Raw genomic sequence first — 27,901 nt, forward strand, 5'->3', positions numbered from 1 at the left:
ATTAAAAAAGAAATTGTTGAGAAATCGTAGGAAACAAAAGGCAAAGAAATATTTGACAAACGGAATTCAGGAAAATATATCTTCACAAGGAAACCATTAGCCAGTCGGTCGCCGAGTGAGTTAGCCGTCATACATCTCAATAAGAACTAGTTGGCGACGTCAATGGCCACTTCAATGCCATCTCGGAGAGGTCTAGCCCTAAAGCCATACCTCACCAGAGTCTACCGCTCCGCTTGCTGCGACTGGCGACGCTCAGTACCTGGCGACATCGCCAGTTGTTTGCGCGTGTTTGTATGCTCCGTCACTCACTCAGTTGCCAACCGTTTGCCTAATTAGCACACCTAAGCACTTAGCATATTTATGACGTTAAAGACGATATTTTTAAAATTCCAATACTTCAGAAGGAGCAACTATTTTAATGAACTTTATTTTATTTATTATTCAAGAGAAACTATATGCAGCTACGACACATCGACGAAAAATTTTCCTTACAATTACTCCTTTTAATTCTTACATACCATACTTTACAAGCGAGCAAAAGTAAGGAAAAAAAATTGTGCCTGATAGTTTTGACAATAATTTTGAATAGCTAATGCTTCTACAGTGCAAAACTCTTTTACAACAAAAACCACAAAGAGAATCGATTCATTCGTTTACTTTACTAGGTTTTAAATTTAGAACAATTTCTCAGCGAAGACAATTGCTGATATCTTCTGTCTTAAAATTTCTTTACATTTCTATGTAATAGTTGGTACAGACATCCCTCACATATATATTAACTATTTGTTAGTCATTTATATCAGATTTAACAGCGGTATTTGTCTTGAGCACACAACTCTTGACCCTGAAGTCTAATCACGTCTGGACATCAAGTTAGTGCGTGTTTAACATTCACCCATTCAATGAAGGAATGAAATGGAAAGTCTGTATGCCTTACGCCGGCCATAGACGGACTGCATCTTGCAGCCGAGACCGACCTATCTAGAGCGGTCGCCGCTAGCCGAACTGCAGTTTTCATACAAAACTCATATCCGGAATACACGGAGCAAAAACGAATACCGCTTGAGCAACTTCTGAGCGGTAGGGGCAGTCACTCTGCTGTCGACTGCTTTGAGCTGATGGAGCCACCACACACGGACCGCTACAAGCGGTTGCTGCCGACTGCGCGTCACTCCCTTCCCGCTGAGTACCGATCCCTTACTCTCGACAGGCAACCAAAAAGACTAAACTAATTCCTTTCTCTAAGTTATATAAAATATTCCATGCTGTTCTCTTGATTGTATTATTGGACGCACCCACATACTACGGAGTCTTTTAGGCCTACGCTTGCTAATAGTAGAAGAAGCAGTGTTCCTTCATCGAAATCCATCTTGTAAATGTGATGAGATGTGAGTTACATCAGTATTATTTGGCGCTCTAACACAACTGCTCCAAGCAGTCGTAGACGACTGCATTATACTGTCGCAGTCGTGTACGACATCAACGCAACCGCTGTACAGCAGTCGGTCTCGACTGCAACATGCGGACGTCTATGGCCAGCGTTAAGACCCAAAAATTAATTGCATAGCATGCTCAGGTCTAAAACTCATCAAAAACATTTGCAATCTTAGGGCAGGATTCCCTGGATGTAATAAAACACATATTCAATAATAATATTTATTTCACAGAAAACTCAGATGTCGGGAAGACAGAGCCCTCGGCGTAACTTAACTATACTAAATTATTTCACTAATATAAATTTATTGTGCGATTTACATTTATATATAAAGCGTTTCTTCTCACTGGCATATTTCGATTCGTATAATTTTGTACTACCTTTCATAAAACAAGTTAACCTATAGCAGAAGAGTTTATCTACAAGGATTTGAAGCATTTTGAATGCAAGGTCTACTGTATTAGCACCTTCCGGAATAAATAACGTCGTGACAAAATGCGCTTTTGAAACTAGCCGCAGTCGAGTGAAAAAAAAAACTTTTTGGATACAATTTTAAATAATTATCTCAATATTCACATCGCTAATTCTTAGGATTCCGATATCGAAATTATAATCGTTGTCTATTGAGTTGACAGACCCAAACAAATATTTACTATAATCGTGAGTGAAGACAATTTTTCATACAATTGTGAGTCAAGAATCGGTTTACTAATGCGAATATTTGTGACCTAGAAATCTTTGTCAAAAGTAGTAATTATTATTACAGAGATAAGTACTCCTGTAGCACATTTTTTTAAGTATAAATGACACTTAGCGAGGCTAATGTGAATCTAACCCCTAAAGTCGTTATTCAGGGCATTATGTTATACATATATTTAATCGAAAGATGTCGTTACTAATGATTATGATTAAAATTGTAATTCCTTTAAAAGTATAATAAATAAAACTAATTGAAACTAAGATTCAAAAGCGCATTTGTTAAGTTTACGAAAAATTACAAAGCAAACTTAAAGCTAATCTCAACCCAGAAAATAAAAACTATCTGCTCGGCAGTATATTCAAATATATTCTGGAGTTTTTCGGACACGTATAATATATACTTACAATATTATATACAACGGAAAATTGCGAGAGTTTACTATGCTGGATAATGAATTTGTACAGCCCCACCAACTATGTACAATGCTGGAAATTGTACTTAAACGTATATCCAACTGTTTAGTAATTCCGTAATGTATTGATAAATGTCTCATGTCATAAATGATTGCTTTCATTAACAACTACAGACTTTTGCGCATGACGATGATATTTGGTTTAAATGCAGGGCCTGATTAACCCTAGGACACGACGAACTAGGGAGGGGGGGGCGCTGATATCGCGTCTTCGCTAGATCCTATGCATCATCCCCTACATATTTCAACTACACCGAGACAAAACACTAAAAGCACTGTGAACTGGATCTACAAGCTGGATCTACTGGGACGGTTCAAAAACTGCAGCTGCAAAGGTCTTTTTCAGCACGAAAAGAGTTAAAAGTTACTTCCACTCCACACTCCACCAGTAATAACTTACAGCGCCCTCGCTAATTGTGATTTTTTAGAAACTATCAAATTTGAAAAAAAATAAAAATAAGAGGGCGCATCCCGATAAATAGCGACGGTCAGAGCTCGCAATCAGTCTCTGTTTACATTTTGAGATGGTTTCTCAATTTTCCAAGAAGTGTCTATTGCTTACAAAGAAAACGTTTCTTGGATAAACCTGCAGATTCTGAAACTAAAATACCGAATTTCTTTACGTAATTTAAGAATAAAAATATTTACTTAACAACACTACTAAACATAACTTTAAAGGAACATGTTGGTAAGGCTGTAGAAATATTAATTTGCCTTAAATTTCTGTTTTGTATATTGTCTATATATATTTTTGTAATGATTGTGAATGTTAATTGTAAGTACACAAATCGGTGTACTTAAAAGGCAAAGCTTATAATAGGGCGTATGTTACCATGGTAACGATATAATCGCGGAAGAAACATTGTAACCATAGTAACCAATATCACTCAAGTAAGAAAAAGACGAAAATACAGAACTATTCGTCTCTTTCATAGAGGGCGCTAATGTAAAATAGCTTATAGATATTTTAAGGTTATAAATTAAGCATTTTTATTTTATTTTATTGCAACATAGCTACTTATTTAAAACTATTTTTTGGCCGGAATCCTCATAGTCAGATTGTAGTTTATTTTGATAAATATCATAAGAATTGTAAGTGCAATATTAATATTACGACCGAAATGACAATTGACATGCTTATTCTAATTGTGGCCAAACTTAAGATTTTGGACCATAGACCTTTGCGTTCTTTTTCGTTATCACGTATAATCTACTTCGTACGACGAAAGTAATATGTATTAGCAAAATGCGATGATGACCGACAAAGCCATATTGTCAATTGTCCAAATCGCCGCTAATCTTTTATTTTTATCCAACCAAAGCTTACGATACGACGCAGGTTATTTATATATTATTAATTTTAATTAACAAAATTTGAATTAATAAACCTATTGTACATAATTGGCAAAATACACAAACTCATTAGCAAATGTGGCTTACTGCAAAATTGCTTTTCCAGTCTTAAAACTAACATAATAAATTCTTTCTGGACCATACATTATTCGTAACTACCTTAAATAAAAGTTAAGCACACATTACAACTGGGAAATTATTGTCTAATTTTTTTTTCATTCTATTAGTCCATTGAAAATTAGATACAATCGAAACGATATGTATTTATCATTATTTTCTACTCTTCACTTAAAATATTGTTTTCCCAAACAGGCATTTACTTACTTGTACTTATCTAATGTTTAACTGCGAAAGGCAACCATATCTATATTTACATTGAACTTAAATACAAACCCTCTGATTTCAACAAAGCCATTTAAATCACAATCATCAGTCTCAGAAGATTCAGGAAGTTCATGTTGGCACCACTAGATAGCGCTGATTTCAGTTGCAGATTCTAACAGCACTGAAAGCTAATTAAGTGAAGGGAAATGAACGCCTGCTTTTATGGTTTATCTTAAAATGTAGTGCTTTAAAGGGTGCGAATGTATGAAATAGTTAAAATTTAATACTACATTAATTAATGTTATCATTCGTTTATCTTAAAAAGATCACGTCGCTGTCAAATTGAACTGCTGTGATACTTTGTATCGCATTCCAAAACAGCGCCATCTAGTGACAACCAACAATAACCACCATTATTCGTTACTGACACATCATTTTTCAAAGTTCCTACAGTTAAAATCTGGTCCGCTCGATTCCTTTACCGATCTTCTTGTTACACCATTATCAGATTTTACTCCAATCTTATCATAAGGCACCTTTGTACCATTAATAGCCATCTTCGTATTTTTAATTTTATTATGACCGTTCATTTTGTTGTGGCCATTTTGAATGCTTTCCTTTGCATCTTTCTTATAACTTTTCGAGTAAAAATTCACGAAAAGCAGCAAAAATACTATGACGTTGAAAGATATGAAATATGTGAAGCCGGCTGCGTATTGACATTGCGGTGAGAAGTAGGTCCAGATGCAATACACAAGCATTAATACGAACTGGCTCTGAAATCGAAAATTGCAGTTTTAGTCCCATCGAAATCTTAATACAAAACTTAACTTGATAATAATAACATAAAACTAGTGAAAAATGACCATAGGCTTAATCGTCACTATTTTACTCAACTATATGAGAAATAACTGGCAAAATCTATCGCCAACCTTGTAATGTATCTGGTTTCTACGATAGTTGCGATTAATATTTTAATAATCAAAAACAGCGGTATTAAAATCTGCCAATTATTAAGTTCATTATTGGTTTCAATATTTAAATCTATATTGTGAGATCTCTGTCTCAGACATGTAAAAAAATGATAGCTGTCTGAATTCTAAAGCTTTGGTCTGGTGATCATGACGCACAACGATGCGGTATACGCCGCAACGCAGCGTCACGACGCAGCATTTAGCGTCCCTGCAGAGAGGTGGTCAATTGATGTTGCCGCAGCTACGAAAAATTCCATATTGACTCAGTGAGGCACACCCGTGACGCGTTGAACCGAGAATGACGCCGCGCTGTGCGGCAGTACACCTCCCCACTTCCCCGCGCTTGCCCCTCGCTGCTGATGCATACTGCGACGGAACAAGAGAACAGTCTCGACGTTTTTCATAATATGATTGAGTGTCCGACAACGCATACCGAATACCGCAGCGTTGTGCGTCATCATCACCAGACCAAAGCTTAAGGAATTAAAAAACAGAGTAAAGGTTACGGAATTTATTTAAATTATTTAAAAATTAATTTATTCGCACGTATGGTAAAATCCACGTTTTTTGACGTTTGGATATGATACTTAGTGCTCTTCGATTCAACCCCTTAAAAAACTATGGCTGTGAAAAATCTCCAAAGCAAACTTTAAACTCACCAGTTGCATTTTGGTCACATACTTCTTCCACCACAGATACTTCTGGAACTTTGGACCCAAACCAGATAGGAAATAGTATGAATACATGACGATGTGGACGGCAGAGTTGAGAAGTGCCAAGACGGCCCCTTCACCTCCCGCAGCGAATTTGAGATAGCTCCATGAATAGAGAGCCATCACAACGTGGTGGTATACATGGAGGAATGTCACCTGATGGGGCAATCGAAATCAAATTATATATCACACTTAATATCTAAAGAACTGATTGATTTTACGTGCTTTTAACACTCACTCGTACGCCAAAGAACTTTATCCTATTAAAATAATGTACAAGAAAACAGATACATAAATATTGAGGTTTATTTCTACAAAAACAGGAAAACGACATTTCAAAGAAACAATTATTGTGGATACTTAAAAAAGAAAGTAATTTTATTTGATGACTTTATGGGTCATTTACTAAAGTTTTCCAAGCTTAGAAATAATTATTTCTGTTGCGCCTCTGATAGCAGTGATGACTTTCTTTGTTCCATTACTCTCTCTCTCTCTCTTTAGTTGGCAAGGCATCATCTGGAGCGGACTTTCCTTTGACTTTTTATTAGAGATATTTATCTTATGACTGCTCGTATTGAATACCAAATGTTTTCATAACTCAAAAAAAATCACCTGTTTATCTTTCTTCCTCAAAACGAAGAAAACGGTGTCCAAAAGTTCTGTGAATTTAGCGAAAAAATACCACCAGCCCAAGTCCAAGAGCTGAAACAAAATGAGTACCATCGAGATTTAAATAAAAATCACATCATTTACTCTTTACTCTATGTTTACAGGAAATAAAAATAGTTGTGAGAATATTTGAAGATGGGTGAATGTTTTAAGGAATAAATGAGGGGTAGTTATTAAATTATTAATATGTTTACAGAGCGATTTTTAAAAAAATAATAGCCTTTAGTTACTATAAAGGATGAAATTTTAAATACATGATTTTTTAGAAGACTGCTGCAACGGACCATAGTCCCCTGATGTTTAGTCATATAACGTAAAAACTTCCACATTAATTTAGAAGCTATCAGTCTGACAGCGCAAAGCTACACGCTAGTTCTCGACGACTATGAATTCTTCTGTCGATATTCTTCTGAACTGTTTACTTCATTCATGTGGGTATAAAGATATTTAAAAAAACAACTCACCAAAGGATTTTGAGTATTCGACGGATAGCGACACCCTGCATAGACAATCCCATCTTTAAAAAGGTTCAACTTGAACACCTGCAATGGTAAATATGTTAGGTTTAATCTTTATCAGTGCGAGATGTATGCGGCGTACCAGCAGGCTGAGTAGAGGAGCCTAAAGTGGCAGATTTTTGGGGCGGCAAATTAAGGAACCAATAATTTTTGCTACCTCGTAGAATTCAAATATATTTGACTTATTCTGACGTTTTACAGATAGTCTGCAACAAATTTTGTCGATGAAATTCCCATCTCCCTTGTCACACGGCGTATTCATCTTCATTCATTCAATATCCTATCATTAATAGTTAAGGTACTTTCCCTCCGTGTGGCATCGCCGTGGGACGCCCTGTATATTCGGTCTAACTATACTGTAAAAATATTATGTTAAACTATATTGTAAAAATCATCAAGGACATGACAATTATGGAGGCATGGGCGGCAACTACTTCATAGCTTCAAAATTTGTAAATACCCTGTTTTTGTTTTGACTTAAATCAGGCTTTGTTTTGAACTACCTTAATTGAGAGAACTGCCTTTTATTCTACTATATATAATTGTCGGGATCGGTTTCGCTACTGTAAGTAGCAGAGTACAGGGGACTGGTACTCCTCAGAGTTGGTGCTGGATTGCTGGCGCTAAGTTAGTCACGTTAAGGTGACGAATATAAAAATATATGTTAAACTATTTCAAATTGTAAAATTGTATTCGCAAAGTTGTATGAAAAACAGTCTCCACACAAATTATAAAAATTTTTTGCAAATTGGGTCGAATTGCAAGGCAACATAAATTATGAAATCTTTTATTTACCATTTTTCTTTGTACTTAATTTCTGGGATAAGACGTATGGATTTTATTGGAATATTTTGTACATAATTGGAGACAGAATCGCAGGTTTGAAAGCATTCAATATAACATATTCTTACCTTAATACATAGCACAGTGGCAAGTACTACTTGACCAGCGTTATAGTAGCTAACTATCGTGGTAAGTTGCAATGGAGTGCGGTTTTTCATCAGTCGAGTTCCAATTTTGAGGAAGAACAGGTATGATACGACCACTGCCAAGATTGGCATTGGACTGGACATCATAAACCATGAGTCTACTAGCGTACCTGAAAAACAAGTGTTATCATTTAATATTAAATTAATTTATTTCTATACACATCTTTTTTAAATTAATAAATTATAAACATTTGTTATTTTTTGTTGTAATAATAGTTGATCAATAATCCACATACTTTTTCTAAAGATTATAAATAAAGGCAAGCGTAAGAAGTGAAAAAAAATACGTATTTATAGAATGGAACAAAACAAAGCAATTAATACATGTAAATAGTGAAAAGAATAAAAAAAAAAATGGACGGCTATCGTACACAAACATGACAGTCTATATTACATTTAGGGCCTGTTTCACAATGTCCGGATAAGTTCCAAATAAGCTATTTATTACTTATTGGTAGGATAAACAGTATTTTTGCGTTTCACGACTGTCAGATAGCGCTATACGTCATGAAATGCGAAGTATATTATTCGGAACTTTTATCTTTCGAATTATTTATGTGTTGCATAGCTATTTGGCACTTTATCCATACATCGTGAAACAGGCCCTTAATACGCCGTGCCAGCTGTCTACTCTTCATCCGTCTTACGATTTTTCGATCAGGTCACGTGTTCTGACGCGAGTTTAACATGTTTTACCCATTCCAAAAAAGTGTACAACGCCGTTAAAGAAGATTTACGTCAAAAAAAAATAAACCTGAATCAACTCAAAAATAATACTTATTTACAGCATGGCATTTTAGCTGGTATGTCCAAATAAGGTGATTTTTATAAAATTACCTGAAACTCTTTAGCTATCCATTTATCTTTTTAAAGTACATACCTACATTTTTAAATCACAATACCCTCATACGCTTAACAAATAGGCCGCTCTCCGGTCGAATCAGGAAAACTAATAAGCTAAGTAAGCGGGGAATGTTGCTTGTTCACGCTGGTTATATATATAAAAAACCATACCAACGTATTAAGAAGATCTAGGTATTTAGAAAATTTAATTTTTTTTTAATTACTAATACTTTTAATTAAATAAATACGTACATCTATTTTTCCTCCTATTGTTATGTTACAAGTGAACTATTGCCTAATAGCTTCCTATTTAATTAAAAATGTCAAAGATCAAGGGAGTTGCTATGAGCTAAGAATTAACATTGCTTCTGGTAATTGCTCGATAATGAAAAAAATATATTGTTTTTTTATTAAAAACAGCCGCGGCATATTAATTAGGAATTAATGTTTATTGTCATTTTAGATGTTTACTATAGACCTAGTTGGGAGTCAAAAAATTTGATAAAATTTTAGCCGCGAGTTATGTTACCTAACATTAGTTGAATTAATAATATATTCATTAACTAGCAAACCCGGCGAACTCCCTTTTGCCACCAGATGGCTTCGTTTTATGTAACATTTCGTTTGGTGATTAAAAGAAGAAGAACAATTTTTTTTTGTTTTAACTTTGATAAGGAAAAATTTTATTTCATTTCACAACAGTATGAAATCATTTCGATTACTAAAATGAAATGTTATTTAGTTTCACCTGCGTACTTTCCGTTAATAATGGTTGCCTCAATCAAATTCGGCATACATCTTAAAACCGAAACTCAAGTACCGTTGCAATATCATAATATCTGTACCAACTTTGAGTTACAAGTTATGTGGTGTAAATCCTGGTAACTCCAGAGATTTCAAAATCTCCGTTGGATAATTTACTATATCATCGGGATTTGTTATGGAATCAACGGAATTGTATGTCACCAAATCGCCAGCAATTTTTGATTGAATGGTGAAATTCAGTGGGTGTACGTCATTATTCTTTGCGGCAAGAATTGCTCGTTGACAACCAAGCATAATTCTGATAATTCTCACTAATGTATATTAATTAATAAACAAACTTAAAACAATCATCGCACACTTGCAAGCCAAGAGCCTTTTAGTTTTTACCACACTCACAAATTGTAATTTAACATTCTCGTAGTTTCTGATAATGTCCAATAACATAATGTGTCACTTAGATTTACGCATTCTGTAATAAGTTAAGTAAGTTTTTTCTTATACCTATGTATACTATATATACTATATATATTACTACACGCAAAAATCAACTTGGCACCTGCGTGGAAAGTGCTTCCGATCTCGCCCTTGACGCGACAGTACGATCAGTAAAATAAATAGTATGTTATCATTTTATTAAAAAATAAACTAATTTTTTATTTATTTTTATTAACCGATAAAGATATAAGATAGAAGTAACTGTTATAAAAAAATATACCTCATTGATAAACATTGATATTATAAATAATCCATAGATATCTACTATCGCGAGTGTCGAGAATTGAATTTTTTATGCAGTTAGTACATCACTATGACGTCATTACAGCGAGGTGCCTAACTTCTGCGTGTAAGTATAAGCTTAATTCGTTTTTTCGTTGCACGGTTTTTAGATATTATAATAATTATACGGTTTAAAGAAAAACACTTTTTTAACGGATTATAGATATGTATTATTATATTTAAACTTATAATTATTTGTACATAATTTTAAATTTAAACCGACGTTTCGCGTGCTTTACAGCGTGCGTGGTCACGGTGACTGAAGACAAAGGTGTTAAATGTCAAAAAGTATTACAGCTGCAGAAAATGTTGTGTTGTGCTTTAAATTATGTACAAATAATTATAAGTTTAAATATACATATCTATAATCCGTTAAAAAAGTGTTTTTCTTTAAATGTGTAAAAGTTATGTAAATAAAAGACAATACAATTATACGGTTGTTTGTGCATCTCATCTCTCATTATCTATCTATCAATCTCATCTTAGGCTTAATTATTATTATTAATATGAGTTAACAAGTCTGTAATTAAAACACAGTATGTCTTCCAGGGTGATACATGGTGACTTTTCTCTTTAGAGACTGGCCTTGTTGACATATACAGTTCTTAGATAACAGAAAAATAGAATTGTATGAAAGAAAAATAGAAACTTACTTTTACCAACTTTAAGTGAGTCCAGGTATCTATCAATCTTCCCTATGAAGTTCATCTTCAAGTTTTCTGAAAATAAAGAAATTAATATCACAAATCAATAATTCAACAACGTGATTATATTTTCCGACTGACATTTTTTGTTTTCTCCCTCTGGCATTTTTTCGGCCAGTGGTGCAGAAAGTACTAAAAAGGTTTGTTATAAAATTAAAAACAGTTTCGTAGATAAAGAACTCTCGAAATTGCTGATACAGAAATGGAAGTTTTAATGCCATAAAATTTAAAAAAAATGCAAGGAATTTGTTTAATTACGTTTTTTGAAGTAAAAACTTCTGTAGCATCGTTGTGATTTGAAAGGAGATGAAACGAAAATGCGATAATAAAAAGAGACATGAGATAGGAAGTCTCTGGAAATCACAGTCAAGGTGGGCTGGAAATTCAAATAGTGAAACTTTAATTATTTTAGTTTATATCAAAATTAAAGATTTAAATACTACATTTACATGGTAGTTAGGTAGGTGAAAAGTTTTCTTTGCATATTATGAATTATTAAAACGTTTTTAACCATTGTTTTTATCAAATATAAAATAATAAATTAAAATTACATTCGTTTTATTATCTTGAAACCAAAATGTTTGAACGTTTCACATCTACCATTTGAAATCACCGAATTATAGTTTTCACACTTGACAGCCTTAATGTCAACCTGACATTTGTCAATCTGTCAAGGTGGGCGGGATATTCAAATGTTGAAACTTTATCGCATACTTAAACTGAACAAATTAATTTTTTTTCCCCTCTTTTGTCTCCATTTTGAGAGGAGAAAACTAAAGAAATTTACGAACGCATATTTTTCATTACTGTAAATTTTGTAGGTTAAGTGGTGCATCGACAAAAAACTAAACTATGAAAGGTATCGTATAATTGTTGGTTAATGAATACATTTTTTTTTAATGTATGTAATGTCTCTTACTGGCTTTGGTGGATAACGGAAAGTTGTAGTTACACAAGAAAGGAACAGAGGAATAAGCCTTACTGCTATATATTCTAAATTAATTTGTTCTTGATGAAGCATAAACTAGAGCCGTCTAGTCAAAGTTTTAATACTACGCACAGACTACATCACTGTCTATAATAAGCTACCAATTGCGATTTATTAAAAATAAATTTTAAAAAACGAACGCCAAAACTATAATGTGCCATAGATTATTATAGAATGCTTCCATGTGCAACAGCGTTATGCTTTTTATTTAGATATTTTTTAGTTCATTAGAGAATCGTTTTCACGTTCGAATTTCATTACTATTTAAATTTGTTTTAATTTTCTATATATTATCCATTTTTAATGATTATTACTACTTACTATTTTGGACATTTTAAATATTGTAAATACTGTATATTTGTATGTTAGAATATAACAAATAGAGTTCGATATAAAAATACACAAATTATTTTGCATACAATTTGCAAATGTTTCGGGTTTTATTTAACTATGACAGTAATTATGAGAATATTGATATTCTTCACCTCATCAATGAGGATGTGAGGAAATATTCGAAGACGCGGGAAGACATTAACTTTGTATATTGTCTAAGTGTTTTGTTTTATAATATGTATATTGGCTGTAACATTACTAATTGAAAATAAATAAATATTAATGTTTTGATATAAGAGTAACAAACTGAAAAATCAACACAATAATTATTGGTCTATATTAGATTAACACTGTGAATCCATGTTAGTATGTTTCTTGCGGAATTCAATTTGTATGAATTTCATTGGCTTCGGCGCTATTCAGGTCATACGTTGCTCTAAATATATTGTACGTCATAATTTTAAACGCGATTTTGAATATCAAGTTTACTGACTTTTCAAGTTTCATGTAGTTTATTGATATTTGTCGGTAGCATAGATCGTGTCTTGTGTAAAAATCAACTAATGAACATTTTTTTGTTTTAGAATAGTAATATTTATTAGTATTCATAAAAATCAAAGATAAAGTTTTCCTCGAATTACGAATTTTGTTCTCTTTGGATTAGAAACTCTAGAGGTTCAAGTGCACAGACGTTAATGAAAGATTTGAAGACCGGCAACGCACACGCGAGCTCTCTGGCATTGAGAGTGTACATGGGCGGCGGTATCACTTAACATCAGATGAGCCTCCTGCCCGTTTGCCAAGTGTTCTATAAAATAAAATAAAAAAAGACGCTAATGAAAGTTGGCGCCTGGTAGATACTACCGGTGACCCAGAGCTAGCTAGTGCTTTCCCGGTGCCATCGTTAAAGGTGCACTGCAAAGTTTTTAAACTTGATCTATATAAAGTGTCATTGCAGTGGAAGCCATTAAAGTAATCCGAGATTATCCTAAGCTTCAATAGTAAGATAGAAATCTCACTGTATGCCTCGTGTAATCGAATTTACAGACTCTTATAAACCTGTCCCAGCTTCACACTAAACAATGTTTAATATTTTAGAAATAAAAATAGCCTATAATAATCTTGTGTTTTAATAAAAAAATTCTGTTCTCGCTAGCCATTTTGGCTGCTGGGAATATATAGCCGTATACCGTTAGACATGATTTTCTTAATTGGGCACTATAGTATACTTGGAGAGTATTAGGGGTTTGAATAAACTGTATTTTATGTTATTTTAATTAATTTTGTATTGTATATATTATAGTCTATTTTATTGTGAGTTTAGCCATGTCTGTAATTAATAAATAAATAAATAAATAGTGGCCAAATGTCAAAGTGTGCGTTCATTCGAGAATGAATACAGGAATATTATTCAAATTGTAATTTAATATTATATAAACACATTGAAAAAAATCCTTAATTGGTGTTATGAATGGCATATGTAATTTTTTAGATTTTTCAAAAATGTCTAATATACCAAAAATGTATATATAATACATATTTACATATTCTTTAAAAATGTCATTTGATGTGTTAAGAATTTCCCGATTTAGTAACATAAATAGAGTATAGGATATAGGATTCTCTTTGTAGAGGTGACCGAAATAGAAAAAAAATGTATGTCTATCGTTCGTTTAAATTTTATGATAATAAAATTTTACTTAATATAAGCTGTCATTATTACGATAAGGGAAACTGGCATGTCTCAGACCCCAAAATCGATGACGACCTTACAGCCAAATTAATTAATTAAAGGCAATCTGAGGCCAAAATCAATAACATAATCGTACATATAATAAAATATAGTTCGCCCGTCACCTGTCTTTATAAAAACAATAAGCTTTGAGCTAACGAATTTCTTTAATCCTATAACGCTCTCTTCTGGACCAATAAATACTAACCGACGAGCTCGTACGCGACCGAGCTCGTACGAGATCATTACAGGAAACTAATTCTTTTTTTTTTAAATTTCATCTATGTTCGTTAAATTTTATTAATTTTGTCCATTGTTTTGGATGATTTATTATTAATTATGTTATTAATAAAAAATCCTTATTTTATGGTTATACCTATTTTTATACACATATATTCTACAGTGACGATATGCAAAATAATTAATGAAGTAAACAGTCACAGATATACTCTCACAAACACGCACACACACAAACACAGCCACACCATTATTTTTTAGTAATATATTTTATTTGGGCACGCCATTTATAATTAAAAATAAAAATCCGCGGTGGACGCTGCAGAAGATGCACATAAGTAAAGCTGATCCGACCTAGTAATGTATTTTAAGAGAAGGTACTACGTATAACTGTCACATCATTTGTTACTTAGAAGGCCCTATTATGTATTTGAAGCGATTTATTTGCCATCAACAGCTTTCTACTGTTAGACAGTAATAGCGATAAAATAGTCTAAGATCTGGCTGAATATTCTATCAACTATTTGTCATACAGACAATTTCTTTTGAAATCTTATTATTTCAGTTATTCTTCCTTTATTACGAAACTGATATATTTTTTTAATTACCTAAAAAGCGGAAATTCATATTTATTCAAAAACAAAAAAGAATTAAAACCTAAAGGTGCTATAATCTCTAAACCTCCGCTTGACACTATTGTTGGGACACATATTAAATTCTATTACATTACAGTAGTATTTAATATGTTCTATTCTAAATATGGTCGAAGACTGCCGTTAAAATGCGGGTAAATCGCTGATCGTAAATTGTAATTTTGGTTGTAAAAGAAGCTAATTTATGTACAATATAATTTGTTTTATCATATCTAATGAAAATTAAATATCACTCATTCATATAAGATGCATTCATATAACGTAACGTATGTATATGTATGAAGGTTATAAATATATATTTACTGCCAGTTCTCAAAATAACTGTAATGGATGTACATACTACAACGGATGAAAAGAACTGGTGTAAAACAATAATAATTGTAGCACAGATTTTTTTTCCCAATACAGCGTCATAAGTAGGATTTTTCAGCCAAAAGCCGTGAAAAACGAAGTTTGGGGACGTAAAAACCTAGCTAAAATATATTAAATAAAAATGTGTTAATACATCTGTTCGTATTCTAAAAATAACTATTTCACATTTTCTGTTAATATATTTGTAGCAACTAAACGCAGATTGTAGATGTTACAACCTGCGTTTAGTATTAGTATGATGAGGTTTATGAATTATTTCTGAACGCTGACCATAGATACAGAATTTTATCATCACCATCGCCTTTGGGCATCGAAGATAATGACTTCAGATTGTAGGAACAATACATTCTCCTTGCTCAATATATTTTTATTAAAAAAAGAACATTTATGTTTCAGTAGGTACTTTTATATTTAAGTTAACAATTAAATTATTTATCTTCGTCTGCTATGACATAATAAATATGACAATTAACCATTTCATTAGATTCACAGAGCAATACACTCTCCATGCTCAACATATTTTTAGTAAAAAAAAAGAAATAATTTACGTTACATCGATATTTAGTTCATTGCCTTTAATTATACGATTGCATCCAAGTTCGATATGGCTGATTTTGCAGTTTCCTTGAATTGTTTTTAATCCTGAATGCGGCGTAGATAATAAGTACTCAGACAGAATCGTATTTATACCGCTAATGCTGAGATCATCAGCAATCATATAATGGTTCAATTTATACCTCAATTTTCTCATTAAAGCAACACCAGTAGACTAAACTGTATGTAGTTGAAAATTCGGTTAATTTTAAAAATTCTATGATATAACTGATGTACTGTACAAATTTGTGTATCATCATTTTAAATTTATCTGAAATGAAAATAACTATTACTTGTTATGGAAGATCTGTACACAGGTAGTTTTACTGAAATGTGATTACAATTTACAAAATCTTACATTGCATTGTTTATAATTAAGACGTTTATATTTTTATGACGACTAGTATAGCGTACTAAATATTTCAACAATTATTTTTTATTATTATATATTGAAGAAAAGTTGTAAGCTCCTACACTGTACAAATTGTATGTCAAGTGATGGATTGTAGGTCGCAGTGGTCAATGTTCATTGTATTCATATAGATTACAAAATAACAGTGACTTGTGAGAATACTGACACATTTATTTCAAGATATCTTAAGGATTACTTGAGCGTGATTTCCCTTTGAAAATAATGATATGAATTTATAATGAATATGGAAAACTAATAACAATACACACACAAAAGCAGATCCTATTCAACATCGGACATAACCACTCCCTTTCAGCTCAGAACAAGATTAAAAAAAAATAACATTTCAAACATTCAAATCCCAATCGAAATAATTTTAATATCGCCACACTGAATTGTCTATCATTGAGAACTGGAAAAAGAAGAAGAGGAAGACAAAAAAGCTAATATTGGAAAGGAATGGAAGAGGCCGGATGAGCCCACACGACACTAGATCACCAAAACGGGCACATTATTATTATTATTAAGTATTTCCGAACCAATTCGACTTAGGATCCTTTAAGAAAAAAGCGTACCAATTCTTAAAAGGCCAGCAACGCACTCGCGAGCCCTCTCGCAATGAGAGTGTCCTTGGGCGGCGGTATCACTTTACGTCAGGTGAACCTCCTGCCCGTTTGCCGCCTGTTCTAAAAAAAATATATATTATAATAATCATAATCATAATGGCGTATCAGTAGTATATATTTCTATAAATCAGATGTTTAATATCCAAACAAAATTCGTCGTTTGTTTAGTTTACATACAGTATTAATTACGCGCATACATTACCCATCATTTGAACCCATGACCCCAAAGTTGGGACAACTTAAACCACGTCGTTACAAAATTTTATTCATTATTTAATTATGCTCATTTTTAAAAGGGTGAACTTACATTGATCCATCTATCTGTAGCCAAAATACAATTCATTCTAAACATTTAACGTGAAGACTGCATTTTTGAAAATACACTAGTATAGGAACATAGTGAGACAGTGTGTTTACATTTTTCTAATAATTGTCATAGTGACGAACATATTAGAAAAATAACTAGGAAAAAATATTCGTAATTAGAATATAAATAAGCTAAAGTCCACCTGTTGACATCGAAAATGCACAAGACTTCTGGCGGTGCAGAGGACATAGACAAGAACGACAAATGGATAGATTTTTTTACCAAAATGTATTAAATAACACGGAAGGATATTGTATATTCCCTGACTATTACTTTTCGTACTTAAATTCCTCTTAAATTATCACTTTTATAAATTAAACGTTTCTAGATGTAAAAAAAATAAGCATTTATAATAAAGCGGACTGTATAATTTTTCGTTTCGTTTTTTTTATTTGTCAAATGTCACGTGACCAAAAGGGAGTTATATTGATTAGTATAACAGGCGAAAATTAGAAATGTAAATAGAAGAATATTACAAAGTCTATATTTATTCACTTATATCAAAAACTTTAAACACTCTACCTATATTTCAGTCAGAGGAAGAGAAAGCTACATTAGTTTAAAAAGCTCACCAAGTATTTCAATTTTTCCCATAACACACGCGAATCAGGTCAGCGTCTAGTAATAATGAGAACTGTCACGTGCAAGTTATTTTTAAATAACCTCAGACTTATGACAAATCTATTTTTGCTTATATTGAACAACTAAGCCAGCAAAAAATTCTTCCAGATAGTCTCGAAGTTGCCTATTAATATTTTCCCTTTCAGTGAAAGACAAATTGTAAGATTACAGACACTATTGATAAATTATGTGCTGTATAACGTTGTATTGAGGTATATAATCCAATAATAGGATCGTTAAAATATCATACAAATGACTGTGTGTAACAAATATACAATGAGAATGCACGCTCATCCATTTAAATTAATAATAATTTATTATAACTTAGAATATATAAAGTTAGGGTGTATATTCAGGAAAGGAGAAATTTTACTTCTACACACGAAAATAGATCGAAAAGCTAATCGCTCCGGGTTTTTATTAAGTCTATTTATACAAGATATATCTCCAATCATATATATTTCTGCTGATATAATTTTAAGTTTGCGTTTGACCTATATTAATAAACTTTTAGATTATTAATAGCTGCTATTTATATTTCGTTCACGACAAGTCACCTGTGATTTCAAATCAGTCTGTTCATATTATAATAAAAATAAAAAAAAATATAAACTCCAAAAGGCCGCGAAACATACTAGTTACCCTCTCAACGCAGCGTCAGCGTGATACACTCTTGTCTGCGTTGACTCGCTTCAATAAGTCCCACCCTGACACCAAACTATCTACTACCGATATTGGTATTGGCGGCTCGTCGTCGAGCAGGATATACTTGTCTGAACATTTGTCTCCTGAAGCTAAAGAGTTACACCGTGCGGCACGTAAATTTTCTACTGACAAGAACTACAGGTTTGTTTGGGTGCGATATGGCCAAATTTATGTTCGTAAGGATGAATCAAGCCCGGCCATTCTAATTAAAAGTCATGATTCCTTCACTAAATTGTCTTAATTGTTATTACTACTACTAATTTGTTTGTTTATCATTGCTTAGTAAGTTACTTGATCAATTTTTGTTTTTATATACTGAATCACACGTTATTTCCACAATGATTAATATATTTTATCAAAATGTAAACAGAATTCGTAGCAAGTTAACTCAATTTTCTTTAAATCTGTTAAATTCTAACTTCGATATTATATGCTTGACGGAAACGAACTTAAATATGAGTGTTTTCGATGGCGAAGTTGTTGACGCCCGTTACAATCTCTTCAGACGAGATCGTGCGGATTCCTCCTGTGCTAAAACCGAGGGAGGTGGAGTTTTACTCGCCGTCCATAAAAAATACCAGGTCATCCGTCAAGCATCGTGGGATAGTGATATGGAGGATGTCTGGGTTACTCTTATTCCTGAAGCACGTGACACTTCTCGCATAAATTTATGTGTTTGCTATTTGCCTCCTGATATTAGAATTAACAAGCTTGAACTCTTTTATAGCCATTGCCAAAATTTACTTCTTAATCGTTTCCCTTTGGATAATTTCTTATTAATTGGTGATTTTAACACACCTGATTACTCTGATTCGATTAATCCCTCTCTGTCAATTTCCCCTAACCCGAGTAAGAAGCTCCTTCTACTAAATGAATTAATGTCACTGTGTAATCTAAAACAGCATAACTTTATCACAAATGCAAACGCTCGCTTGTTGGATTTGGTGCTTTCTAATATAGATTGTATAAGTGTCAATGAAACACTTGCATTAAGTTTGTTAGATAAAAATCATCCCGCAATTTTGATTACTCTTTCTCCGATTCAGATTTCTAAAGGGCTTCAACGCGCTAACATTAAACGGCTTAATTTTGCTAAATGTAATTTTGAAAACATTAAATCTGAACTCCAGTCTGTGAACTGGTCCGAAATCTTATCGTCCCCTTGTATTGATGAGTGCACCGAAGCTTTTTATGAGCTTTTATTTGAAATAATATCAAGAAATACACCAAGTTGTTGTAGCAAATTCTCATCTTATCCAGTCTGGTACAGCAATTCCTTAATTAAATGTAATAAAGAAAAAAACTTATATCATAAACGGTTTAAGAGGTTTGGGAATCCCCGCGATTACGACGTTTTCTCTTTGCTGAGGGAGAGATGCAAATTTCTTACCAAGATTTGTTACGACAAGTATATCGCATCCATCGAGGACTCGTTGGCCAAGGACATAAAATCATTTTGGAGATTTGTGAATAATCGTAAAGGCCATATTTCAGTGCCTCACACCATGACACTTGAAAATACTTCTGAGACAGACGGTCAGGGGATATGTGACCTTTTTTCGCGATACTTTGGTTCAGTTTTTGACGATAAAACTAATAAAACTATATACACTGACCAATCTGGTGCTGTAAATAACACGTATTTTAATATATTATCTGGCTTTTCTATTACGGTAACAGATATCAAACGTAAAATAGATAGTTTGGATATTAACAAAGGGGCGGGTCCTGACCTTCTGCCTCCTATTTTCATAAAAAGTTGCGGAAAGGAGTTGTCCATTCCATTATGTGTTCTCTTTAATAAATCGTTAACTAGTGGTGTGTTTCCTAAGCGCTGGAAAACTGCCCACATAATACCTATTTATAAAAGTGGTGATAAGTCCAATTGTAAAAACTATAGACCGATAAGTATTTTATCTTGCGCTGCTAAATTATTTGAGTCAGTGATGTATACTCATCTGTTCAGTCATTTTAAGCCTGTTCTTTCAGACAAGCAACATGGTTTTGTTAGAAACAGGTCTACGGTCACTAACCTTCTGGAATACAAAAACTATCTCTGTCAAGTGTTTGCCACAGGTGGCCAAGTTGACTCTGTTTACACTGACTTCTCTAAGGCTTTTGACAAAGTAAATCACCATCTGCTCTGTCATAAGTTAGCGTCACATGGTATCCACGGCAGTTTATATAGATGGATCTGCTCATACCTAGACTCTAGAACTCAGTTGGTTGCGTTAAAGGGCTTCATCTCTGCACCTATCGCAGTTACATCGGGAGTACCTCAGGGTTCCCACTTAGGGCCATTATTCTTCGTAGTTTTTATTAATGACCTTATTCAACAACTGTCCTGCAATTGTCTCTTATATGCAGATGACTTAAAAATATTTACTTCTATTACTAATTTAGATGACTGCTTAACATTACAGCGTGATATCAATACCGTATCACTATGGTGCAAGACGAACTACATGTATTTAAATATAGACAAGTGTTTTGTCATATCGTTTACTAATAAACGAAACAAAATCGTATGGAACTACGTCATAGATGGTCAATTAGTTAACAGATCAGATGTTGCAAAAGACCTAGGTATCCTGTTCGATGACAAGCTTTCATTCCGTGCCCACTATAGTCACATCACGTCTAAAGCAAACCATCTACTGGGTTTTATTCTTAGATCCACAAAAGGTTTTAAAAATCCTCGTAGCACCTTGTACTTATACTTCAGCCTCGTAAGAAGTATATTAGAATACGGTAGTCCAATATGGTCGCCGAATTATAAGGTGCACATTGACGATATTGAACGAATTCAGAGGAAATTTCTCAGAATTTTATGTTATCGTATAAAACCTGGCCGGTCTAACTTAAATTATTGCGATAGACTCCTGAAATTTAAAGTTCAACCATTAGAATCCAGACGCATAGTCTTCGACTTAGTTTACCTTTACAAAATCACCCACTCCATTATAGACTCTCCCGAACTACTAGCTCACATTAGCCTTAACATTAGATTTAGTGCCCGTAGAGCTAACGAAGTCAATTTATTTTCCCTTCAAACTTATAAGAATAACATCTCTTTTTACAACCCTTTGACCAGGATGGCTCGTCAATATAACGAGATGGCAAAGAGCAACCACTTACTTGTGGACATATTCTGTCGCAACATCAATAAATTCATTAGTGTCGTTAAAGACATCCTCCATCGTAGGTTAAGTGCTGACCCTTGTGGTCCTGGTTAACGTTACGTTAAATTGGTGTCGAGGAACTTATTATTATTATTATTATTGTTTTTTTTTTTACTATGTTACCTTTGTTAGTTATGAGCCTTTTATTGATGTAACATTAATTTTGCAGTGTGCACATGGTTTTACATTAGAATCCTGTTCATAACTATTAGTTTTAAGTTTATTTTTGTAAAGATTATAATGTGTTTTGTGCACCAAATAAATAAAAATAAAAATAAAATAAAATAAAATAATAAAAGTATTTCCGAACCAATTCGCCTTAGGTTCCTTCAAAATAGGAGCGTACCAGTTTTTAAAAGGCCGGCATCGCAATCTGGCATTGAGTGTGTCCATGGGCGGCGTACAGAAGAGTCCTTCTCGTTTGCAATTACTTAATGTTCTGTAACCCCGTAGAGGCAATAGCTGGCTTCTACAATAAATCTTTATCGTGTTCTGTCTTGAGCCTTGAGTATTTCACTTCGCTCTAAGTATTTTTTGCCCTCTTCTCCTCATCTAACAAAGACTTAGCGACGGTGCGAGATATCTTTGGTGACCTTTCACGTTTCACACCCATAGAGCAGCACAGATTTCACGTTGGTTCCGAATATTGGGCCTTGATTGGACATGACGGCAAGGATGCAAATGCTTGGCAATGCGCACGTACATACCGTACGTGATGGTGTGCATTGCCAAGCAATCACGTACATACCCTCACTTTTACACCATCACACACACAACACAGCCAAATTAGTCTTGTTTAAATAAATTAAATCACACTTAGTTAAATGTATTGTATACTTTTTGTTAGTTTGTTCACTTTTGTAAATCTTTTTGTAGTAAAATGTATGATGTATTCCATTTTTGGCTATATTTTCAGTGTATTTGTTTGTAATTATATATAATTTAGGTTAGCTGTAGGATTACGAAATAAATAAATGCGTGAAGTAATGTCTTCTTCTGTTCCTCCAGTGTGAGACGCGACGCTTCCAAGGTAAACTCTGTTTCCCAATGTTTTGTAAAAAGTTTACCTACATTTCTCTTTTTCCATCACGCTATAAACAATTACAAACTTAATTCTGATCACACCAGTGCTTTCGAAGGTAACAATTCAAAAACAAACAACAAATTCGTTTAGAATCTAAAATTTAGAATATGTCGCTACTATAATTAAAGCAATAAAATAAATAATGACTTTATATCTTGCACAAGTATTCATAAATTTAATTAATATCTAGTTTTAATATATTTTCCACAATTTCACTGAAATAATGGTTTGTTTAATGTCACTTGTTCTAGATAAGGCGCTCTAATTAAATAAGTTAACTATTTAATTAAAGGCCCTAGATCTAACGCTAATTTATCTCTCGTACCTATTATGAATGAAATGACTTCCTTCATCGGACTGTATAAACACCGCCCGTATGGTAAATTGACAGAAATATTACGATATTTAGTTCCAAAAAAAAACTTATAAATATAACAATTATTAATATTAACAATTCCATCACCAAAACTATGTACATAGAATTCCAAGATATATAACATTTAGTTTTATACGTGACAGAGTAAATTGCCTGGCGTTCAAGATAGATTTAAAATGACAGAATTTGTTTCCAACCAGGATTTGCCGCATTGCAGTGTTTGCTTTCTAAGTGAATTTAGAGCGTTCTCGACCTTGCGAAATTGTTCAACATTTTCTTAGTAATCACAGATAGATACAACACGGGTGTAATAATAAATTCTCTCCAGTACTTAGGGTATCATTCTGACTCGAAACTTTTTTTTTATTGATAAAGTTTGCCAACGCTCGGCACACTGATACATGGGTAAAAATAAACACAAAATACAATTTTTAATGTGACAAGCACTTAGAGGCAAACATGTCATTCATTTAGAGCACATACAAATATTAATCGAAACAATGATTAAAAAAAATAAACATTACAAAAAACTAAACAAAAATCGATTTTAAAGTGTGACATCAACTATGGATATCCAGACCTAGCTTGTTTATCAGAATGCTTAATCTGGACATCGGTGAGCTTTGACCAAAACGCGTTCTACGGAAAGGAGGGACAAATGGAATAACTTCTCCATTTAGATCTCGGTAGTTTTATCATGACAGTATTAATTTTTAATTTTTTATTAAATTGTTTATTTCGTAAATTGACTTTCTTTTTAATACATATTATACGTAGATACAGTTTTAGTTTACACACACCGGCAATATTTGTTTCTGTGATTTATTCTCCTTAACTTTAAAAGCAACTGATAGGCTTTCATAAAAACATATGACAGGGGGTTGACTTAAAAGGAATTGATTTATATATTCTCGTGACGGTGATTTTGATTTAACAAATACACGGAGGAAATCGCGAAGAACGACATCTAACTTAGCACAAACCAAATAGGCTAGGTTACTAATATCCTACGTAACCACAACCCAAACTCTATAGTCTCTGGTCGTTCTTACCTGTATAGGGGTGCACAGAACATTCAGCTATTACAAAAATACGAAGGTCAGGACGTCGTGGGCTCTAGCTCTATAAATCTAGTAATACCAAATGCTATTTGCCTCGCTAAAGTATTATGTACACATTGGACGCTGTCAGCAACTAAAAGAACGTGCTAACATCAAGATAAGATTAGCGTGGGATGTCTTAAGAAGGCTTGAAGAAAGCTTGCAACTTGCAAAATACAAGATGACTTGAAGGGTCTAACAGAAAACAAGGTACTGCAGAATTCTGTATGTAAATACAATGCCCGTTGACTATAAATGTTTGCTTAGTGACAACATTTTTAATACAAGTTACATCTTAATAATGTTCTTAATCATACAGGCAGCTTGGTAAATATTCGTATGCCATATAAATTAGTTTACTGAGAGTTTTCAGTACATATAAAAAATGGTGGATAAGAGGGGGGAAATAACTATGTATTTTTTAATGCCAACTCGTAAAATATTCGTTTTCTCAATTACGGGTTGAGTCAACCTTATATATTAACGACCTACCGAATAAATACAAAATTTTATAAAAAAAAAAGCCGATTTATTTTAACTTATACATAGTTATACTAATAAATCTATATATTAATTAGATTTATATAGATATATTATGAAGGAAAGAGGAATTATTTATATAAAACTAGCTTGTGAGTTAAAACATTATACGTATAGTGTCATACAGAAATCAAAGAGAAAAAGAAAATACAAAAGCGCCATAAAATTGTCTTGTTAATATTCGTACAGGTAGTTAAATATGCGTTCGCCAAGAAAGAAAATACACATTTAAACACATTAAAATATTCTATAATTCTTTATGAAAATAAAGATCGATAAAAGAAGGCATTAGATAAAATAAATCCAGTGCCGCTAGATTTCTGTATCTGTTCAGTGATCATATTTTTTAAAAGAGAAGTACATAATAAACTTCTGTGCCTGTCACACGCTGTTGAGTTTTGGGTATACGACATGTGGGTTTCCTCACGGTCGAGTGTTAGATCTTGACAGAAAGTCAAATGTTCACTGTCTAGAATCGAACCAACAACTTCTCTGATGAAAATCGCAGGACTAGGCTAACACGGCTCTAAGATACAGTTTTACAATTATTACTCTTTATTCAAGTTGTTTACATCATTATACATAATATATACTATCAAGTATACTGTCGGATCACACAGACGTTCTATACACACGTCTTACACACAAAAATAATATCTCATCCTCTACACCACTCACACTCTAACACACAGAAAAAATTCATCAAAATCTGACGTTTAATAACGAACTCATGCACAGATTTATAGGATCGCTGTTTATTTTCTGTATATATAAATAAACCCGAGCTGATTTTTGAATCTAAGCTATCCAGAGCGCCACCCAAACTTATACAAAAAAATTCATGCAAACAGGCCAGCCGTTTAAGAGGACTTCAGTGACATGCACACGGTGTTAAAAAAAATATCATAATATCTGCATATTGGTTAGGTCTGCGTGTCGGACAACATCTGTTTTTCATCGTGGGTTAACCCCTAATTTTTTTTATGATTATTTTTTTTTACAAAAGTATATACAATCCTCAATTTTCACCCCTCTACGATCAACCTCTATTTTTTATTTGTTAATTAAAAACTTATAACTTGAACTCTCATCTTTATTTAGATAAAAATTCACAGAAAAACCGCAGTCTCTGTTGTAGCATAGCAAAATGTTCCATGTTATTATGTACTAATAATGTAGGATACGTAAAATTTAAAAAAATAGATTAAAGAGAAACATAGTTCGCGGCATCTATATAATTATATATATAGATATTTGATTATAATTGTCTCACATTCGTTACTCGTGCAAACGAACAAAAGCCAGCAAACGACGTCGATTTCATTGACCTGCTACTTAATTGATATTTAAGTACATCTTCATTCAAATGTTGTATTGTGACACAAATACATACAATACAAATTCGAGTACTTAGACCCCTTACAAGGGCTTTCTTTTATTTAGTCAATTTAATTTTACACATAAAATCCCACGGGGCAAAATACGGATATAATTAGCCCTTTGTGTCCACCAAACCGTATCATTTATAGTATTATTAATACACAACTCGTACTTGCTACGAGTAGTTTTTATAAACACGTTCAAATGTTTTACAGTTTTTTTTTTCATTGTTATTATTTGTTATTTTATTTATTGTATACTTATGTTGAAAGAAGTTGGTGTCGTGGAAACACAAGCTGAACACAGTTTTTCTGTCCAACAGGACGTCGAACATATTTAAAAATTTAACTTATGTACATACTAAGGTCAGTGACATATTATACACTATAACATTTTTACCATTAAACCATTAAAATTCCACTAAAAACTAAATAAACCACTCGGAGTTCATTTATTAATGGTATATTTAACATGTCTGATTTACGATTATTTTATTTTTGAGGTCTTTTTAACGTCAAACTATTTGATTATTTACTAAAAGTCATAATCTATGGTAATTAACGAACCATAGAAAATGTGTTTAAGTTTCAGTGAACAAAAATGTTTTAGTCCATTTTTTCATTAAGATTTGAAACTGTATTGAAATTAGTACATAAACATTTAAAGGAGATTGTTGTTATATATCTAAAGAATTACTCTCTCGCTGACAACGACTGCTGAAATATCGAGTCATGTAACTATGTATGTATCACTTTAAATTTTTTATTAAAAATAATTTTCAATATTCGATTAGAATTGTTAACAAACATTGTGATTCTATAAAAAATATATTTCAATTTAAAAAAGTTGCGTAACAAATTTTGTTGTAATATTTTATTGAGTCATTAAAGTATTTATAACCAATTTCTGAACAATAATTTCGTTAAAAAGTCATCTAAGCTCGAGAAAAGCTACACGACGGTCATACACAATTTTAATTTCTTAAAAATACAAAATATTAAAGGATAATTTTGTTACAAAAATATCCAACTAACCATAATATAAATCTGCATGTAAAACAGAAGTTTCATAAAAAACTTTCAATCTATCTTCAGAATAGACCGATTACATTTAAAAAGCTCACTATTACGAATTATTAGAAAACCCTTATATAAGAATCAAACCAACGTTAAACATGAAAAATAATGATTATGTAATTTACTAACCTTATCCTCTTCGATTTCCAAAAAGCTCACTTGTCACTATTCACACGTTACAAGGCTCTTAATTTACAAGATATAATACAAGTTACCCTATAAATCCTACTTAGGACCGCACAGTCAGACATAGAGGTGTGCACTGCGCCAATATCGACCAGCGAGCC

At 32.8% G+C, this 27,901-nt stretch overlaps 1 protein-coding gene across 1 annotated transcript; it reads right to left on the reverse strand.

Moving 5' to 3' along the window:
• Positions 1 to 1,642: 1,642 nt before the first annotated feature.
• Positions 1,643 to 27,901, reverse strand: LOC111002978 (elongation of very long chain fatty acids protein 7-like). Its single transcript, XM_022273288.2, has 7 exons — positions 27,744 to 27,901; positions 11,186 to 11,251; positions 8,070 to 8,257; positions 7,105 to 7,182; positions 6,584 to 6,673; positions 5,918 to 6,127; positions 1,643 to 5,060 (listed from the first exon to the last, which is right to left on the reverse strand). Exons 2-7 carry the CDS (start codon positions 11,238 to 11,240, stop codon positions 4,716 to 4,718), a joined length of 966 nt encoding a protein of 321 aa, XP_022128980.1. The 5' UTR covers positions 11,241 to 11,251; positions 27,744 to 27,901; the 3' UTR covers positions 1,643 to 4,715.

This window comes from Pieris rapae, chromosome 16, assembly GCF_905147795.1.
Source record: "Pieris rapae chromosome 16, ilPieRapa1.1, whole genome shotgun sequence".
NCBI classification, from domain to species: domain Eukaryota; kingdom Metazoa; phylum Arthropoda; class Insecta; order Lepidoptera; family Pieridae; genus Pieris; species Pieris rapae.